This window comes from Salvelinus sp. IW2-2015, linkage group LG7 (assembly GCF_002910315.2).
Source record: "Salvelinus sp. IW2-2015 linkage group LG7, ASM291031v2, whole genome shotgun sequence".
NCBI lineage: Eukaryota > Metazoa > Chordata > Actinopteri > Salmoniformes > Salmonidae > Salvelinus > Salvelinus sp. IW2-2015.
The window spans coordinates 7,389,863-7,411,320 of record NC_036847.1 but is presented as its reverse complement, the minus strand read 5'-3'; the positions used below and the strand labels follow the sequence as shown (position 1 = coordinate 7,411,320).

Genomic DNA, 21,458 nt, shown 5'->3' with positions numbered 1-21,458 from the left:
CAGGATGGCAACAACAACTGCCCGAGTTACATCAGGAACGCACAATCCCTCCATCAGTGCTCAGACTGTCCGCAATAGGCTGAGAGAGGCTGGACTGAGGGCTTGTAGGCCTGTTGTAACAGAACTACAAGCAACAACGACGCCGATGGGCACAAACCCACCGTCGCTGGACCAGACAGGACTGGCAAAAAGTGCTCTTCACTGACGAGTCGCGATTTTGTCTCACCAGGGGTGATCGTCGGATTCGTGTTTATCGTCAAAGGAATGAGCGTTACACCGAGGCCTGTACTCTGGAGCGGGATCGATTTGGAGGTGGAGGGTCCGTCATGGTCTGGGGCGGTGTGTCACAGCATCATCGGACTGAGCTTGTTGTCATTGTAGGCCATCTCAACACTGTGCGTTACAGGGAAGACATCCTCCTCCCTCATGTGGTACCCTTCCTGCAGGATCATCCTGACATGACCCTCCAGCATGACAATGCCACCAGCCATACTGCTCGTTCTGTGTGTGATTTCCTGCAAGACAGGAATGTCTGTGTTCTGCTATGGCCAGCGAAGAGCCCGGATCTCAAACCCATTGAGCACGTCTAGGACCTGTTGGATCTGAGGGTGAGGGCTAGGGCCATTCCCCCCAGAAATGTCCGGAAACTTGCAGGGGCCTTGCTGGAAGAGTGGGGTAACATCTCACAGCAAGAACTGGCAAATCTGGTGCAGTCCATGAGGAGGAGACGCACTGCAGTGCTTACTGACTGTTACTTTTGATTTTAACCCCCCCCCCTTTATTCAGGGACACATTATTCCATTTCTGTTAGTCACATGTCTGTGGAACTTGTTCAGTTTATGGTCTCAGTTGTTGTATATTGTTATGTTCATACAAATATTTACACATGTTAAGTTTGCTGAAAATAAACGCAGTTGACAGTGAGAGGACGTTTCTTTTTTTGCTGAGTTTATAAATCATTGGTTAAAACCATTCAATGACCCCGTGTCACACACACACTCACAGATAGTGTGCACCGACACTCGCCTTACAACTCACTATCATGTTTCCTCCAGCCCCTTGAGGTCAGAAGCATGATGCCGATGCCGATTTGAATTCTCAGCCTTTAAAACAGGGGTTGATTCAGACCTGAGGACACCAAGCYAGTAGAATCTGGGCAGTTGTATCAATCAAATGAATCAGTCAATCAACTACCTGGAAGAAAAGAAAACCAGCTCAAACAGTTAGATTTGAGTATTCTTCCCTGCTCTATGGGATAGATAGGTAACTTCTGACATCTTTACCCCTGGACCCTGGCATGTACTGTGCTTACAGGCAGTGACCCCATGGGGTTTTGGTCAAAAGTAGTGCATTATATAGGGAATAGGGTGCCATTRCGGYCGCACCCTGAGTGTGCATTTATACCCTCAGATCCAGACCCACGTACACCCTACACCCCAGCACTCCACGTCTTCTTCCAGACAGTCATTTCACAGAGATTGTAATCTGGCCCTGATTATCTAAGAGAGTCCAAATCAATCTGTTACACCACCGTGCCTGTTTCAGCACACACAGCACACGCGCCATATAGTGTAGATATATATTTTCTTCTCCTTAAAGAGCAGATCACACAGGCTTCATAACACATAGCTGGGGCTGCCGTTCTCGTCTCCTGCCTGCTATGCGGTTTGATTAATATGCTGCTTAATGGATCGTTCACCCAAATGACAAAATGACATATCGGTTTCCTCACCCTGTAAGCAGTCTATGGAGAAGGTATGACAGCAATACACGCGTTGGTTTTGTTTACCTGGCCACTGTTCAAAATACTTTTTAGCATTTGTGGCATAAATCCGATGCAAGTCAATGGTACCTGTATTAGAATTGTATTATCATGTCCAAAGCATCCTAAAGTATAAAAAAATGTATAGTGTAACTCAATTAAGTTACTTATAGATGATTTGGACATGAAGCGTGAAATTGCTAATATACCATTGACTTTGAGTGAAGTATGCCTTTAATTCTACAGAGGGACTCCTAATATTATGCAGTCTGCCAAGCTGCAGTGTGCATTTCCTTCACCAGAGGTATGTTTCATAAATTCCGAACTGATTGATCGAAATCATTCAAAAGCACTATCCTACACAGAAATACACAAATCTCACACACCAAAATACACAAACCCCCAGAACGCTCCAAATCGAACCTCAGATATATGGAACAGCCCCAGGACACTTTGGATGGCTCCTCCATTGAACCCACTCTAAATGAAGTGGATTTTGTTATACTATAGGTGGCCTGTGGCCAAAGAAAACAAACTAATCTCCTGCCCCATCCAGTCTCTCTGTTGTTCTGTCGTTCTCCCCCCTCCCCTCCCTCACTCTCTCTGTAACCCAGGACTCCAAAGTAACACAATTACTGCCAATCAACGACTTACAGCTGCACAGCCAGCAGGTAGCTGTCCACACACACCCACGGTCTTGGGAGGTTAGGGGTGTGGGCGCGTACACAGCACCAGGGAGGATCTCCCCATTAGCGTGGAGCCCATCTTCACTCTCCATCCAAAACACATCCATACACAACACTACGCGTGACGTTTACCTCTTAGAAGACAGCCGTTGACTTTGCACGAGACAGTGAGGCTCAAATGTGTTTAATACACATTTCTGACACTTCTTCGCTAACATTATGGTCACCTACTTACTATGGTCACCAATGACATTCACTCTGAATTCTGGTCACCACATTGGAGCACCTGTCCTAGTGCTCCTCCACCCCACCACCTTCTGTCTCTCTCCTCCAGTCTTCCCTTCCCTGGCCCCCTCCTCTCCAGCTATCCGGGAGGGGGGGGGTCACAGAGGTCCGCCTGCATCCTGCTGTCTGATATGTGACACTCTTGTTTGAATGACACTACAAAGACGAGGTTGGGGTATTAGGTGGGGTGGAGGGGGTGCAGGGGTGGGGGTGTTTTTAATAAGTGCAGCACACCTAAATGGGTGGCTACTTAAGGCTCCAGGAGAGAGCGAAAGTAGGTGAGAGTGAGTGAGTGAGTGAGTGAGTGAGTGAGTGAGTGACTGAGTGACTGAGTGACTGAGTGACTGAGTGACTGAGTGACTGAGTGACTGAGTGACTGAGTGAGGTCATTGTAAAAAGAGAGGAGAGTGTGTGTTGGGGGGAGAGAAAATAAGGAGCATAGGAGGCTGTGTGTTTGAACAAGGCCAGACAGGGTAGATAAGGGTAGTGAGAGGGGCAGGGTGGTGCAGTCACCTATTGTTTGGATCTCAGGCAGGGTCCCGACAAAGAGCGGGTGGAGAGGTTTAGGGACCTGATTGGCGAAAGCCTGCTGCTATGTACGACAGTGAAAATTAAACAATGATGTAGCCATAGAATTACATAGAACAAACGTACAGTATGTATCTTTGTGTATGTAACCAGGGATGTCCTGCACCCATTATTTGAGAGGGGGCACAAAGTATGTGAAGACGGAGGCTGCGTCCCCCCCCCCCCCTGAAGCTGGAGAATTTTGCAGCTTTTTCCTGCAATCTAGAGTACATTTTTCTGCATAGGTTATAAGCATATATAAGCATACCTCTTTACCTGTTCAATTAACATTTTAATGAATGATGCACATTGATTCCTTCAGAATGTTTACACCTTAGGAGTTTAGTATAACTGTCACACTGGTATGTCACACATCTAAATGTCTGTCAATCTTTACATGCATAGCTCTCGCTATGAATTTCACAGTGGAAAATATTTATGAATTCCGACTTCATAAAATTGCTAGGTGGCTGGTATTACAAAGAAATATATAAATATATATTTTTTTATTCATCCAAAAGAAATCAATAGGCTATTGATCAAATTAATTTACAAACATACCTGCTGCCCACCCTGGCAGCTAAAATCAAATCAACCGCTGTGTGTGTTACTCTACACTCTCTCTGCTCCTCCACTGACGATACTGCACGTGATGGAGCAGGGATCATCAACTAGACTCAGCCACGGGCTGTTTTTTTCTTGAGCGGATGGTCGGGGGGGCCGGGGACGGAATTACAAATAATCTGTAGACTGCAAATTGACCGCAAGAAGCCCAAACAGATATAATATTTGACTAAAACATAATCATTTCAAACCTTGCTTACATATGTATATGATCAGATAAATCTCTTTATTATGTGTGGAAATACTTTGGAAGAGATTTCTTAAATAATATCACTTGGAGCTTATTTCCTGGTGTTTTTGTCCAACAATGTTTTTTTTTTCTCCGAAAACTTGGGGGGGGGCAGTTGGGGAACCCTYCAATAGAGTATCTAGTGTCCTGCCTGTGCATGTCTTTGCTCCGTGCACCTTGGAAAACACCTTTCTAGGGCGAATGGCTGACCGATCTTTTTTTATAAATAATTAATATTATGAAACATGGGCTTAAAAAAATGAAGTTTAGTCATTKATTTAACCTCTGAAATTAGGACAAATCTGAGGGGACACGTGCCTTAAGGAATCTTGTATTTCACCTCAACTGCCCCAGCTCCACAACCTGACAATAACCGTACCCCGCCCCGCCCCGCTGCAGAGTGACATTTGCTGGATGACCGATGTGACTTTAGCCCCTCAGTTCAGAGAGGGGAGCATGCCCCCTGCTTCACCCCGGCCATTCCCTCATCGCCCTCCTACCACCCCTCAACAGAGAAACAGACGCACCGGGCCTCAGAGAGCAGGGGCAGGGATGGGGGGGGGTCACACAACCAGAGGCCTACCCATTCACATCAATTTAGTCGTATTTATTTCTGCAGGATAAGGGCCCCTTTGAGATTAGAGAGATCCCAGGTCTGATATGGGGGCCGTCCCAATTAAGTTACCCCCGCGGGCCACCATTAAACCCTAGGCCATCGCCACGTCACCGCCACGGAAAGCAGCGGGAGGGGGAGGACCGAGGAGGGGGGGTGGGAAATAGACACACACATACGGTGCATCCTCCCATCGTGCACCCCCAACATGAGCATGCGTCATGCATGAACACACAAATAGCTCGTCAAACACATACAAAACAGGCAGATAGTTTGTGTGTCCTGTCTGTGTAAAACTAACCCTAAACACGTGATAAGAGCCATCTCAGTTTCCTGTGCTGTACACTATATTTCTATTAWCCTGTTTTCCCCCCTCAGCACAGGAGAGTAGAGGATGGGTTGTGACTGAGCCCTGGGTCATGCTCATTAGGGCACCCAACAGAAAACGTTTCTTATTAGACCAGTCCAGGTCCAGTCCTCTTTCAGTTTCAGTTTGTTTTATTACGTTTGGTGACTAATGAACATGGCCCTGTAGTGTGGGGCTGTTGCCGTACACAGCTCCGACCAGGACAGACGCTCATGTGACCCTATGTGGAAAGATTTGCCATATTACTGGTAATTGCGTATGGTGCCACACACAGAAACCTCAGATGCCCATCTGTCTCCTGTTTCCACTGACGGACGACATCTCGTTCAACCGTTTTCGATAACCTTCTGACTGACTCCTACTGCAGAAATCCTCACTTCCTACTCTTACTATCTGACCTGAGAACAGCTAAACTGGGGCCGTATCAAGCGTCTCAGAGTAAGGGTGCTGATTTAGATCACAACGAATACAATTACATGTTTTTTTTATTTWTTWWTTTATTTAACCTTTATTTAACCAGGTAGGCAAATTGAGAACACGTTCTCATTTACAATTGCGACCTGGCCAAGATAAAGCAAAGCAGTTCGACACATACAACAACACATAGTTACACATGGAGTAAAACAAACATATAGTCAATAATACAGTGAAAAAAAATAAAAAAAAGTCTATATACAATGTGAGCAAGTGAGGTGAGATAAGGGAGGTGAAGGGCAAAACATATTATGTATAAATAAATAAAATATAAAAGGCCATGAGGCGAAGTGAGTACAACACAGCAAGTAAAATAAAACTTTAAAAAAAACAATGGAATGGTTGGTTTGCAGTGGAAGAAAGTGCAAATAGAGACAGAAATAATGGGGTGCAAAGGAGCAAAATAAATTAATAAATAAATACAGTAGGTAAAGAGGTAGTTGTTTGGGCTAAATGTAGATGGGTTATGTACAGGTGCAGTAATCTATGAGCTGCTCTGACAGCTGGTGCTTAAAGCTAGTGAGGGAGATAGGTGTTTCCAGTTTCAGAGATTTTTGTAGTTCGTTCCAGTCATTGGCAGCAGAGAACTGGAAGGAGAGGCGTCCAAAGGAGAATTGGTTTTGGGGGTGACTAGAGAGATATACCTGCTGGAGCGCGTGCTACAGTAGGTGCTGCTATGGTGACCAGCGAGCTGAGATAAGGGGGGACTTACCTAGCAGGGTCTTGTAGATGACCTGGAACAGTGGGTTTGGCGACGAGTATGAAGCGAGGGCCAGCCAACGAGAGTGTACAGGTCGCAGTGGTGGGTAGTATATGGGGCTTTGGTGAAAAACGGATGGCACTGTGATAGACTGCATCCAATTTATTGAGTAGGGTTTTGGAGGCTATTTTGTAAATGACATCACCGAAGTCGAGGATTGGTAGGATGGTCAGTTTTACAAGGGTATGTTTGGCAGCATGAGTAAAGGATGCTTTGTTGCGGAATAGGAAGCCAATTCTAGATTTGACTTTGATTGAGATGTTTGATGTGAGTCTGGAAGGAGAGTTTACAGTCTAACCAGACACCTAGGTATTGTAGGTGTCCACATATTCTAAGTCAGAGCCGTCCAAAGTAGTGATGTTGGACAGGCGGGCAGGAGCAGGCAGCGATCGGTTGAAGAGCATGCATTTGGTTTTACTTGTTTTAAGAGCAGTTGGAGGCCACGGAAGGAGAGTTTATGGCATTGAAGCTCGCCTGGAGGGTTGTTAACACAGTGTCAAAAGAAGGGCCAGAAGTATACAGAATAGTGTCGTCTGCGTAGAGGTGGATCAGAGAATCACCAGCAGCAAGAGCGACATCATTGATGTAAACAGAGAAGAGAGTCGGTCCAAGAATTGAACCCTGTGGCACCCCCATAGAGACTGCCAGAGGCCCGGACAACAGACCCTCCGATTTGACACACTGAACTCGATCAGAGAAGTAGTTTGGTGAACCAGGCGAGGCAATCATAGAGAAACCAAGGCTGTCGAGTCTGCCAATGAGGATGTGGTGATTGACAGAGTCAAAGGCCTGCGGCAGGTCAATGAATACGCTGCACAGTATTGTTTCCTATCGATGGCGGTTACGATATCGTTTATGACCTTGAGCGTGGCTGAGGTGCACCCATGACCAGCTCTGAAACCAGATTGCATTGCGGAGAAGGTGTGGTGGATTCGAAATGGTCGGTAATCTGTTTTGTTGACTTGGCTTTCGAAGACCTTAGAAAGGCAGGGTAGGATAGATATAGTCTGTAGCAGTTAGGGTCAAGGTGTCCCCCCTTTGAAGAGGGGGATAACCGCAGCTGCTTTCCAATCTTTGGGGATCTCAGACGACACGAAAGAGAGGTGAAGAGGCTAGTAATAGGGGTGGCAACAATTTCAGCAGATAGTTTTAGAAAGAAAGGGTCCAGATTATCTAGCCCGGCTGATTTGTAAGGGTCCAGATTTTGCAGCTCATTTAGAACATCAGCTGACTGTATTTGGGAGAAAGAGAAATGGGGAATGCTTGGCGAGTAGCAGAGGAAGGGCAGTGCTGTTGTCCGAGGTAGGGGTAGCCAGGTGGAAAGCATGGCCAGCCGTAGAAAAATGCTTATTGAAATTCTCAATTATAGTGGATTTGTCGGTGGTGACAGTGTTTCCTATCTTCAGAGCGGTTGGAACTGGGAGGAGGTTTTCTTATTCTCCATGGACTCTTACGGTGTCCCAGAACTTTTTTGAATTTGTGTTGCAGGAAGCAAATTTCTGCTTGAAAAAGCTAGCCTTGGCTGTTCTAACTGCCTGTGTATATTGGTTTCTGGCTTCCCTGAAAAGTTGCATATCACGGGGGCTGTTCGATGCTAATGCAGAACCCATAGGATGTTTTTCTGTTGGTTAAGGGCAGTCAGGTCAGGAGAGAACCAAGGGCTATATCTGTTCTGGTTCTAAATTTCTTGAATGGGCATGCTTATTAAGATGGTGAGAAGCATTTAAAAAATGACCAGGCATCCTCTACTGACGGGATGAGATCAATATCCTTCCAGGATACCCCGGCCAGGTCGATTAGAAAGGCCTGCTCGCTGAAGTGTTTCAGGGAGCGTTGACAGTGATGAGTGAGGTCGTTTGACCGCTGACCCATTAGCGATGCAGGCAATGAGGCAGTGATCGCTGAGATCTTGGTTGAAAACAGCAGAGGTGTATTTGGAGGGCAAGTTTGTTTGGATGATATCTATGAAGGTACCCGTGTTTACGGAATTGGGGTGGTACCTGGTAGGTTCATTTATAATTTGTGTGAGATTGGGGGCATCAAGCTTAGATTGTAGGGTGGCTGGGGTGTTGAGCATGTTCAAATTTAGGTCGCCTAGCAAGCACGAGCTCTGAAGATAGATGGGGGGCAATCAGTTCACATATAGTGTCCAGAGCACAGCTGGGGGCAGAGGGTGGTCTATAGCAGGCGGCAACGGTAGAGACTTGTTTTTAGAGAGGTGATTTTTAAAAGTAGAAGTTCAAATTGTTTGGGAACAGACCTGGATAGTATAACAGAACTCTGCAGGCAGTCTTTGCAGTAGATTGCAACACCGCCCCCTTTGGCCGTTCTATCTTGTCTGAAAATCTTGTAATTGGGGATGAAAATGTCTGAATTTTTGGTGGTCTTTCTAAGCCAGGATTCAGACACGGCTAAAACTCCGGGTTGGCAGAGTGTGCTAAAGCAGTGAACAAAACAAACTTAGGGAGGAGGCTTCTAATGTTAACATGCATGAAGCCAAGGCTATTACGGTTACAGAAGTCATCAAAGAGAGCGCCTGGGGAATAGGAGTGGAGCCAGGTACTGCAGGGCCTGGATTCCCCTCTACATCACCAGAGGAGGAGTAGGATAAGGGTACGGCTAAAAGCTATGAGAATTGGTCGCCTAGAGCTACTAGAGCAGAGAGTAAAAGGAGTTTCTGGGGCGATAAAATAGTTTAAAGGAATAATGTACAGACAAGGTATGTAGGATGTGAATACAGTGGAGGTAAACCTAGGTATTGAGGATGATGAGAGAGATATTGTCTCTAGAAACATCATTGAAACCAGGTGATGTCATCGCATATGTGGGTGGTGGAACTGAGAGGTTGGATATGGTATAGAGAGCAGGGCTAGAATCTCTACAGTGAAATAAGCCAATAAACACTAACCAGAACAGCAATGGACAAGGCATATTTACATTAAGGAGAGGCATGCTAATCGAGTGATCAATAAGGGTCCAGTGAGTAGAGGTTGGTTGGGGTCGTGGCGATCCAGACAGCTGGCCGGGTATATGGCTATCGGTAGCAGCATAGGATGGAGGTCTGTTGTGTAGATACCTCGTGCGTTTCCGTCGGTAGGTTAGTGGGGTTCCGCTGTTAGTGGGGTTCCGTGTCGTAGAGGGGATCAATCCAAATTGGCAAATAGATATAGTGACCCAAGGAAAAAATAAAATAAATAAAAATAATAATAATAATAGTTGTCCAATATACTTGTTCAAATAGCAGCCGATAAGACAGCTAACGATTAGCGGGCCTCAGATGAGCGTTCAGGTAACGTCGGGACGGAGGTGCCAGTTGGATAAATCCCTCGGGCAGATAACGTCGGCAGTCAGTCGCGGCAGTCAGTCGTGAAGGCCCGGTGGGGTTCCGTATCTGCAGCAGCAACAAAAGAAACGGGTCCGATGGTGATGGAACTCCTCAGCTGGCTAGCTCCAGAATGATTAGAGTTTGCTCCGGGGTCGACGTAAGCCAATAGTCACACGGTTTGCAGCTAGCTAGCTGCGAAATCAAGGTACAAGTGTCCAGAGCCTGCGGCTGGAATCCGGGGAAACTGAGAGAAAAAGAGTCCCGGAATGCTCCGGTCCGAGTCGCGTTGCACAAAAGTGCCGGTAGATTATCGAGCTAAGGAGAACTGATGACCACTAAACGTGGGCAGCTGAAACACCAACGCTAGCCAGCAAACCGGCTAATTTCGGCGGCAGGTACAGAATCTAGCTTCTGGCTAGCTATCGGAGTAGCTTCTGGTTAGCTTTCAGGCTAGCTTCTGAATTAGCCCCTGGCTAGCTTCCACGATGGATTTTCAGATTGAGGTAAATAATACCCTTTGTAATTGGTGAAGCGGGTTGCAGGAAAGCTTTTGCAGGAAAGCTTTTGTAGTTGAGTTCTTGGATAATAAAATAGATAAAAGATATGCGAAGAAAGGTGTAAATATATATATATACAGGACACGAACAATACGGAACAGAAAAAGACGTCTGAACTGCTAAGCCACCTTGGACGAGCTTTTGACATGTACACGGGGGACCTTATCCTAGATTAGCACTCTGAGACGCTTGATACACAGACATTAAGAATTGACAGCCAAACATAACTCAAGTCTGTGTATAAACAGAACACACACATTCTTCTTTTCCCTCTATCCTCTCGTCCCTCTCTGGTTGTGGTTAAAGAATGCAGCTGACAGACAGCGGCCTGAGAAGAGCATGGGCACAGAGCAGCAACAGTTGATCAAACTGCACTTAACTAAGTCAGCCCCCTCTGAGAGCAGGTGCAGCAGGTGATAGAAAGAGAGAAAGAGAGAAAGAGAGAGAGAGAGAGAGAGAGAGAGAGAGAGAGAGAGCAAAACGAAGGAAGGAGAAAAACGTTAAGACCTATTAATAGGAGCCGCTGAGACGCTGGTGTCAACTGCATGTGATGGCTAAGCTGTGGCGCTGCTTCCTCTAAGCCACACACACACACCTCTTCCTCTCTCTCTTTGTCCCGTTTTGTTCTTCTCTCTCTTTCACTGCCTTATTCTCGCTATTCTTAATGCTGTGCCTACCTCACTTTTCTCTCTATTTGTCTGTGTCTGTTTTTCGGTGTGCTACTACTGTGCTACCACTCTGCTGTCTCCATCCACTCTCTCTTATAATAAGATCACAACATTACCCTTTTCACACTATTGTGTCGACCTAAACCCTAATGTGCTGGTTCTGATATTTTTTCCAGTCCTAGGATGGTTCCAGCAACGATGGTAGATGCGGAACCAGACCGGCACAGTTCGGATCGGTTCGGGTCAGTAGTGTTAAAAGGCCACCTGTGTCTAGAGCTGTTATGGTGACCGTATTACGACCACACCGGCCGTCACGAGTCATGACCGCAGTCAAATTCTACATGACCTTTTAGTTATGGTAACAAGGCATCTCCAAGCTCTGATGGTCATTAGTAGCCTACCAAACTTGCTAACAGCCTGGTACTCAGCACTCTATTGTCCCTCTAATCACTCTGACATCAATGTAAATGTAATCGAAAAACAAATCAAACACTTCATGAGAGCCCATGAGATCATGTTGCGCAACATTTCTATAGCTATGCAATTGCGTAAGAAAACAGAGTTTTGATGGCCTCTATTAAAAATAGGAGGATACCATCATCTTTCAGGTGCATTTGCTGTTTGTTAGGCCTACTCATATTCAAATCAAATCAAATTGTGTTAGTCACATGCGCCGGTGTAACAGGTGTAGATCTTACAGTGAAATGCTTACTTACAGGCCCCGAACCAACATTGCAGTTTAAAAAAATACAGATAAGAATAAGAAATAAAAGTAACAAGTAAATAAAGAGCAGCAGTAAATTAACAATAGCGAGACTATATAAAGGGGGGGGGTACCGGTAGAGAGTCAATGTGCGGGGGCACCGGTTACTAGAGGTAATATGTACATGAAGGTAGAGTTATTGAAGTGACTTTGCGTAGATGATAACAACAGAGAATAGCAGCGGTGTAAAAGAGGGGGAGCGGTGGGCAATGTAAATAATCTGGGTAGCCATTTGATTAGGTTTTCAGGAGTCTTATGGTTTGGGGGTAGAAGCTGTTTAGAAGCCTCTTGGACTTAGACTTGGTGCTCCGGTATCGCTTACCGTGCGGTAGCAGAGAGAACAATCTATGACTAGGGTGGCTGGAGTCTGACAATTTTTAAGGCCTTCCTCTGACACCGCCTGGTATAGAGGTCCTGGATGCAGGAAGCTTGGCCCCGGTGATGTACTGGGCAGTTCGCACTAACCTCTGTAGTGCCTTGCGGTCGGGGGCCGAGCAGTTGCCATACCAGGCAGTGATGCAACCAGTCAGGATGCTCTCGATGGTGCAGCTGTAGAATCTTTTGAGGATCTGAGGAAACATGCCAAAATATTTTCAGTCTCCTGAGGGGGAATAGGTTTTGTCGTGCCCTCTTCACGACTGTCTTGGTGTGCTTGGACCATGTTAGTTTGTTGGTGATGTGGACACCAAGGAACTTGAAGCTCTCAACCTGCTCCACTGCAGCCCCGTCGATGAGAATGGGGGCGTGATCGGTCCTCTTTTTCCTGTAGTCCACAATCATCTCCTTTGTCCTGATCACATTGAGGGAGAGGTTGTTGTCCTGGCACCACACGGCCAGGTCTCTGACCTCCTCCCTATAGGCTGTCTCGTTGTTGTCAGTGATCAGGCCTAKCACTGTTGTGTCATCAGTAAACTTAATGATGGTGTTGGAGTCGTGCCTGGCTGTGCAGTCATGAGTGAACAGGGAGTACAGGAGGGGACTGAGCAAGCACCCCTAAGGGAACCCTGTGTTGAGGATCAGCGTGGCGGATGTGTTGTTACCTAACCTTACCACCTGGGGGCGGCCCATCAGGAAGTCCAGGATCCAGTTGCAGAGGGAGGTGTTTAGGTCCAGGGTCCTTAGCTTATTGATGAGCTTTGAGGGCACTATGGTGTTGAACGCTGAGCTATAGTCAATGAATAGCATTCTCAGATAGGTGTTCCTTTTGTCCAGGTGGGAAAGGGCAATGTGGAGTGCAATAGAGATTGCATCATCTGTGGATCTGTTGGGGCGGTATGCAAATTGGAGTGGGTCTAGGGATTCTGGGYAAATGGTGTTGATGTGAGCCATGACCAGCCTTTCAAACCACTTCAGTGCTACAGGTAGTTGTTTAGGCAGGTTACCTTAGTGTTCTTGGGCACAGGCACTATGGTGGTCTGCTTAAAACATGTTGGTATTACAGACTTGGACAGGGGGAGGTTGAAAATGTCAGTGAAGACACTTGCCAGTTGGTCAGCGCATACTCGCAGTACACGTCCTGGTAATCTGTCTGGCCCTGAGGCCTTGTGAATGTTGACCTGTTTAAAGGTCTTACTCACATCGGCTGTGAAGAGAGTGATCACAGTCTTCCAGAACAGCGTGTTTTCTAATGCATGTTTCAATGTTATTTTCCTCGAAGCGAGCATAGAAGTAGTTTAGCTCGTCTGGTAGGCTTGTGTCACTGTAATGGTTTGCAAGCCCTGCCACATCCGACGAGCGTTAGAGCCGGTGTAGTACGATTCGATCTTAGTCCTGTATTGACGCTTTGCCTGTTTGATGGTTTATCGGAGGGCATAGCGGGATTTCTTATAAGCTTCCGGGTTAGAGTCCCGCTCCTTGAAAGCGGCAGCTCTACCCTTTAGCTCAGTGCGGATGTTGCCTGTAATCCATGGCTTCTGGTTGGAGTATGTACGTTCGGTCACTGTGGGGACGACGTCATCGATGCACTTATTGATGAAGCCAATGACTTATGTGGTGTACTCCTCAATGCCATCGGAAGAATCCCGGAACATATTCCAGTCTGTGCTAGCAAAACAGTCCTGTAGCTTAACATCTGCTTCATCTGACCACTTTTTTATTGATCTAGTCACTGGTGCGTCCTGCTTTAATTTTTGCTTGTATGCAGGAATCCGGAGGATAGATTTATGGTCAGATTTACCAAAAGGAAAGCGAGGCAGACCTTTGTATGCGTATCTGTGTGTGGAGTAAAGGTGGTCCAGAGTTTTTTTTCCCTCTGGTTGCACATTTAACATGCTGATAGAAATTTGGTCAAACGGATTAAAGTTTCTCTGCATTAAAGTCCCCCGGCAACTAGGAGCGCCGCCTCTGGGTGAGCGTTTTCTTGTTTGCTTATGTCGGAATACAGCTCATTCAATGCGGTCTTAGTGCCAGCCTCTGACTGTGGTGGTATGTAAACAGCTATGAAAAACACAAAAGAAAACTCTAGGTAGATAGTGTGGTCTACAGCTTATCATGAGATACTCTACCTCAGGTGAGCAATAGCGCGAGACTTCCTTAGCTATCATTCACCTGCTGTTATTTACAAAAATACATAGTTCGGGATAGAACAGGATAGAACAGACGACACTGTTCTATCCTGCCGGTGCAGCATATAACCAGCCGGCTCTATGTTGATAGTGTCGTCGCTCAGCTACGACTCCGTGAAGCATAAGATATTACAGTTTTGAATGTCCCGTTGGTAGTTTAATCTTCTGCGTAGGTCATCTATTTTATTGTCCAAAGATTGCAGGTTTGCAAGCAGAATGGAAGGAAGTGGGCGTTTATTCAATCGCCTAGGAATTCTCAGAAGGCAGCCTGCCCTCCGGACCCTTTTTCTCCACCTCCTCTTCACCCAAACAACAGGGATCTGGGCCTGTTCCTGAGAAAGCAGTATATTGTTCGCGTCGGGCTCGTCAGACTTGTTAAAGGAAAAAAAGGATTCTGCCAGTCCATGGTTAGTAATCGCAGTCCTGATGTCCAGAAGTTATTTTCGGTCATAAGAGACGGTAGTGGCAACATTAAGTACAAAATAAGTTAAAAACTAAGTTACAAACAACGTAAATAAACAAACAAAAAAACAATCGGTTGGGGGCATGTAAAACATCTGTCTTCTTCTCCGGTGCCATTTTATCATCTTGTTGGCTGACGAAAAATACATGTGGATATATGCGCCTCGGAATTCAAAAAGGACGTGTGCAGTTGCGTTCCCGATGTGTCTGCGTTCACTGTTGGCCTACTTCGAACCGGAGATAGATGCCTGTGAGAAGAACCCAATAACATGATGGGCATTGGCTAATAAGAATTGAGATATCTGAGAGAGCCATGTGAGTGAGAGGTGCTTCGAAACACGCAGCCAGGAGAAGGAAATTATGATTATTATATTCAGCCCAAGGGCACAACGGCCACTGGCCGCGAAAGGCATGGATTTTTTTAGAAGGCATTACAGACACACTAGGGGGATGCCACCGATAAATTTGACACATTATCAAGTGCTTGTCAAATTGTGAATGAGAGACTGATGAAGTGTGTGCAGCCTGTGCAAGAAACAAAGCAGAGCTCATGCCTTTCATGCAACTTTTTTCAAATCAACATTAGAGTCACATCCTGAAGCCTTAGATTGTATTAAAATTTAAAACATATTGCCCAAGGTTTGTATCACAACTAAAGTTACATTAATAACTCTAAATTAAGTATATAAGAGGACCTGTTTTTTGTTATAAGCACAACACAGAATAGCCATATGTGCACACTCCCTCAGAATTCATTTGGAGAAAAAATCCTTTCTATTTTATTCAGCTATGTTCAATTGTATTCTTCATACTTTAAAATAATATAAAATAATGCCACAGAATTCTAAGCAAATCTTGTCTGCTAAATGAACTAGTGTAGCTCACAGCTATATGGCATGGCCATATCAGGGCCTAACATAAGGACAACTCAGAGTATGCTATTCTGTTCTTCTGAAATAGACTACATTTCTGCATATCATGTTTCTTTAGACCTGTCTAAAATAAATAAGGGATTTATTGTATTGTTGTTGATTTATTAGACTTTTTTAAATGTAGATGTTCCAAAGTTCTGCATCAGTGGCCTGCAGGCTGTGCATGGAAGCAAGTAGATCCTAAATGTATTCACGTTAATTAACGGTCAACTACCGTGAGACTGCCAGTTATGTGCTTGACAATCACCGGCTGACCAAATTTCATGACCGCCACAGCCCTACCAGTGTCTCCTCCACTAAAACCTCACTAAAGCCCTTCATCGCCCCGTCGTTCCCCTGAGCAATGATTCACATGATCTTATTCTCTGTTGTTATCATCTCACTTTACTTTCCTGTGCTAAAGGTCACATTGCTTATAGAGTTCCTGCTAGAGGAGCCTTTTCGATTGAGCTTTTTCTGTCTCTCTAACTTTATGCTTCTCCAATAGAATTAGGTATTAGAATACCTGAATGGACATGAATCTTCTAATGATGGGATGAAGGTCAGCCATGTTGGTCAGGGTGTTGGTCAGCCATGTTGGTCAGGGTGTTGGTCAGCCATGTTGGTCAGGGTGTTGGTCAGCCATGTTGGTCAGGGTGTTGGTCAGCCATGTTGGCCAGGGTTGTTTTGGTCAGCCATGTATGGTCCAGGGTGTGGCAGCCATGTTGGTCAGGGTGTTGGTCAGCCATGTTGGTCAAGGAGTTGGTCAGCCATGTTGGTCAGGGAGTTGGTCAACAATGGTTTGGCAGTGCTGTGGTTAGACATTGTGTAAAATAATGAATTTGAAGAATTTATCTGCACTGTATGTTTGTTAGCAAGTTAATCAGCAAATTTTAGAGGAATGATTCCATAAATTGTTTTAATTACCGGCCAATATGCCAACATTCCATTAAAAAAATGTGGTCCTCATGAGAGCCAGTTTCATCATTGCTCTTGATTGCACTTGAAGAAACTTTCAAAGTTCTTGACATTTTCCATATTGACTGACCTTCATGTCTTAAAGTAATGATGGGCTGTCATTTCTCTCTGCTTATTTGAGCTGTTCATGCCATAATATGGACCTGGTCTTTTACCAAATAGAGCTATCTTCTGTATACCAACCCTACCTTGTCACAACACAAGTGATAGGCTCAAACGCTTTAAGGTAAGAAATTCCACAAATTAACTTTTAACAAGGCACACCTGTTAATTGAAATGCATTCTAGGTGACTACCTCATGAAGCTGGTTGAGATAATTTTTTATTTTACCTATTATTTAACTAGGCAAGTCAGTTAAGAACTAATTCTTATTTTCAATGACAGCCTAAGAACAGTGGGTCAACTGCCTTGTTCAGGGGCAGAACAACAGATTTTTTATCTTGTCAGCTCGGGGATTCGATCTTTGGGTTACAAGTCAAATGCTCTAACCACTAGGCTACCTGCCACCCCAAGAATGCCAAGCGTGTGCAAAGCTGTCATCAAGGCAAAGGGTGTCTATTTTGAAGAATCTAAAATATCAAATATATTTTGATTTGTTTAACACTTTTTTGGTTACTACATGATTCCATATGTGTTATTTAATAGTTTGTCTTCACTATTACTCTACAATGTAAAAATAAAGAAAAACCCTTGAATGAGTAGGTGTGAGGGAGCAGGCCTACATAGCTGCCTGTTGCACAAACATGTATGTGAGGGAATTACACACTTTTGCTCCATTAACACACACTTTCTTGTATTACACACGTGTGAACACACACACACACACTGGGAGTGGGACCAGTGTGTGTGGCGTTTCCTTCCAGGTTTCTCCAGGCCTCAGGCAGCTTTCCAGAGCTCTGGCCTCATTCATCCACACACTGCCTATCAGGCCACAGCTCTCTACTGGCAATTAGAACACATTTACAACCTGCTCACTCAGGAATCTCACGTATACACACACACACACAACAAATGTATACATACTGTTGAATTTAGAACAATTTACCCAGCTTAAACATACATCCCCCACATCCATCCCTTCCGCCCACACACACTACACAGCATACTAGTCCAATTTAAAAATGGACAAAACCTCAAATACAAAACAAGCAGTGAGGGTGCAAGCTCATGCGTCCTAACAGAACCCTGAAGGCGAGCAAGACTGTCCCCATCACCATTTTTCAAGGAATAAACAGTACATACAAGCAGCACACAGGGGGAGCAACATCACAAAAAATAAGAAAACAAATATTAAATAAAGAGAAGAAGAAGGAAAATATATGCATATACACATACACACCAAACATACAGTACATCCTATAATAACAGCCAAATATCCTAAAGTGAAATATCCTAGATCAGATTCTGTGTGTAGCCTACATGAAGGTCTTGGACCAATTGGGTAGTGTCTCAACACTTAATTAATTAACATTGGCAGTTGATTTCTTCTAATATAAAAATGTAATTGAACATTAATAACCAAACAATACAATATTCGGTTTAAACTTACTTTAAGTTTTTTTTAATGTTTTTATTTATTTTATTTTTTATTTTTATACAGCTGTTGAAGATGCTAAGATTATTGGTTTTTCCATCATCACTGTTGATCTATCGCTCAGCATCTCTCTACTGTACGCTCTGCTTGGCACAGCCCACTATAGTAGAATAGCAATGGAATAGCAGCAGGACTGAGTGAGAGCAGGCTGTGTCTCACAGTCAATCAGTCAAAATATGACCCTGCTGCCTTCAGACAGAAAGCAGACTTACAGCTACTGCCTTAGCTTCTGCCAAGACGCTGTTATGAGTGGGGTTGTCTCTGTGTTTAGCAGACAGCAGATTAACAGCTCCTCCAGAAATGTCCTGTAGCCGGCCAGCTCAAATTAGCCTACTGTCAGAGTTGAGCAAGTCAACAAGTCATATGACTGTCTGGGCTGCTTCCCAAGCTGCACCATATTCCCTACTCCTGGTGCACTATTTTTGGACCAAAGCCCAATGGGCCCTGGTCAAAAGTATTGGCCCTGGTCAACAGTAGTGCACTATGTAGGGAAGAGGGCGCAATTTGAGATGCTTTTTTTATGATTGCAAAGTATTTTAGAGGCGTTTATTGTATATCGTCTTTTCACAGAGTAACTATCAACCATGGCCGTTTACAAATGGTTCGAAAGCAATCAGAGAGAGCCTTGAACCTGCGTGGAACAGAAGTAACAGACTCTAGTCCAGAAGCCTGTCCCCTATGCCTAAAAAGACTCTCTATTCAATCCTTTAAGACAACCTCAATGAAATCAGTACAATGGGAGAGGGAGAGGGGGAGAGAGAGAGAGATTCAGAATAGCCTCTTCAAATCTAGGACAGACACATTATCAAGTGTGGAGAAGACAGGAGCTCAAACTTTTTCATGTGACTTAGATGCAGAGGCAATGAGCAGCAGCAAACAGCTGCATTACAAGCTCAGCAGGTAAATGTGTGGCTTTGAAATGTGTAGCCTACTCATCTTTGTAACAAATCCTCCAAATTAATGGTCTGTGGTTGTCCCCCTGTCTGAACCTGGACTTCTACAAACTAGAATTTAGTTTCCATTGTCATTTACAGTCACAGATGTCTATCTTTTCAAGTCTCTCCACCCCCTTTAACGTTCAATACCAAGAGCCACTAGAAGAACATTTAAAGAATAGGCTACACAATTGCACAGATACAATTTTAGAATGAGTTTCTAACACTCTGCACACAGGGGTGAAATTCAATGATTTTTTTCAGTTGCATCCATGTCGTCAATGCATCACATATGTCCATGTTCATCATTGATGAGCTATAGGAAATTGCGCATGAACAGAATTTAATTGATTTGAGACTAAATAAATAACACTATGTAAATAGCGGGAACTGACAAAACGACTATTCTACGCATGAAATATTTCCGATTTTTAAAAAACAATATAGCTTGGAAGCTTGCCCTCATGTGTGCAAACGCGCGCACACGCACAGTGGACTATCATGCCATCCGGGTTTACTAGTCTCATTTTTCTTTGGAGCCAAAATCACTGTCTAGGCGATGCTATTTGCGCGAACAGGGTAGTGATGAGAGCGCTGCGCGCATGGCACCATGGCACTGCCCGACCCATGACAGTGAGAACGGACTGGATCAAAGGGCCAGGGAAAGTTGTCATAGAGCAGTAGCAGGACTCCATAAACATATTTACATAGGGAAATATGGGCATCGTCATAGTGCGCACACACATTTACGCGCACAGTAAGGAAAGAGGAACATTTACTAACCGTCGCCTTGATGGGGACATACAGGACAGGTCTGTCGGCGGCTCCATTCTTGTTCTGGTCCCCTTGAATTGTCCCAACAAGGAACCCTTTGGACTTCACCCAGAATTTGAATTTGGCGTTGATGTGGTTGCTCTCGATGTAGACAGGGTCCGACTCATCGGTGTMTGAAAGGGTCTGGAGAATCTTATTGTATTTTCGCCGGGTGACTGTCTTTGTTTTACCAGAGTCCCCGTAAGTACGGAGACACCAGTCCTGAAATTCGCCGAACATCTCTCCTTCTAACACCACCGGGCTTCTGCTCCTTTTGGGTAAATCCACGCAGTTTTTTTTCGTTGACATGATTTCTCTCTGATGTCCCGTGTCCCTTTAGATAGGAGGACTGGGTCTCAAAAATAACTCAACACTAATAATACACTATTTTATTCGATTTATCGATTTATTTCAATTAACTGTTAAATGTCCCTCTCCTGGCTAGAAGGGGAGCCATATACGAGTTAGATTTATATTTCTGCGAGCAATGAGGAAGGATTCCGTATCAGGCAATGACGATGGGTGTGCTCTCACACCTGTTAGCGGAAACCGTTCGTCTCCTGTCCCAAAGGGTAATAACAAATGTCAGTAGCTCATATCCTGCGCTGAGGAACTGAAAGAGGGGCCGTCCTATTAAACGGGTATCTCCCACCTGTGTGTTAAAGGTCTCCAATCTATAAAGATTCGCCGTTTGAATATCACATACAACACAACGTGGTAGCCTATTTGACGTTAAGTAAGGCTAGAATAAGGAGTGCATATTTTAGCACGGGTCCACAACTAATTAGAAGGAATGGCTATAGCAGCCCGGTCTGTCGTGATACCCTCCTCCTCCCAACTCCACCTGATTCGTGTTCCACCTGTTTGAATCGGACCAGAACGCCGCTGTCCCGAACCGTCTTACGTAGACGGAAATCAAAGCGCATCGATGTCTCTCCTGTTTCTCTACTGGATAACGCGTTAAATTTATCTAGCCTAAGATAAGACTTAATATGAGCAAATGGTATATATTATGGACAGGCTCTTGTTCTTCTCCACACGAACTCCGTCGCGTCGATGGGACATGGGTGCGCGCAATGGCTAGCCGAAATCCAGGAAGTGCAGTCCCAGTAGCCGAAACGCACACAAAGCGTGGTTGCGCGACCGTCCCATGCGGGACCAAATAGCCGTTGGCACCGTTTCTTTCGTTTGATGGGCAATTGGTCATGTGAATAATTAATGTTTTTTCCCATTGTAACAAAAACCTAATTTCTATAAAATGCAGGGTTTTGAGCCATGCATAGCCTAAGCACATGACTGGTCCATTGTAAAATAATATCTCATTTTTTCACTATCCATATTGTCATGAAGGGATAACCTATTGATATAGCATAATGATAATATAAATACTGTCGTGGAATTAAGTATTAATGAATTGATTAATCATTATTAATTATTAATTATTGATATTATTCTACTCCTCACATATTTTATGTTTATCAGATAGACGGGAGAATGTGTTGAAAAAGCAGTGTGCCGGAT

General features: G+C 44.7%; 1 protein-coding gene across 2 annotated transcripts in view; it reads right to left on the bottom strand.

Moving 5' to 3' along the window:
- LOC111966295 (nucleolar protein 4-like) overlaps positions 1-21,051 on the bottom strand; it is a 150,475-nt gene extending 129,424 nt beyond the window's left edge. For both annotated transcript variants that reach the window (XM_023990809.2, XM_023990811.2), the window contains exon 1: positions 19,908-21,051. In XM_023990809.2, coding sequence (XP_023846577.1) covers positions 19,908-20,246 — 339 coding nt within the window. In that variant the 5' untranslated portion in view covers positions 20,247-21,051. The remainder of the gene's footprint in view (positions 1-19,907) is intronic.
- Between the last annotated feature and the right edge of the window lie 407 nt (positions 21,052-21,458).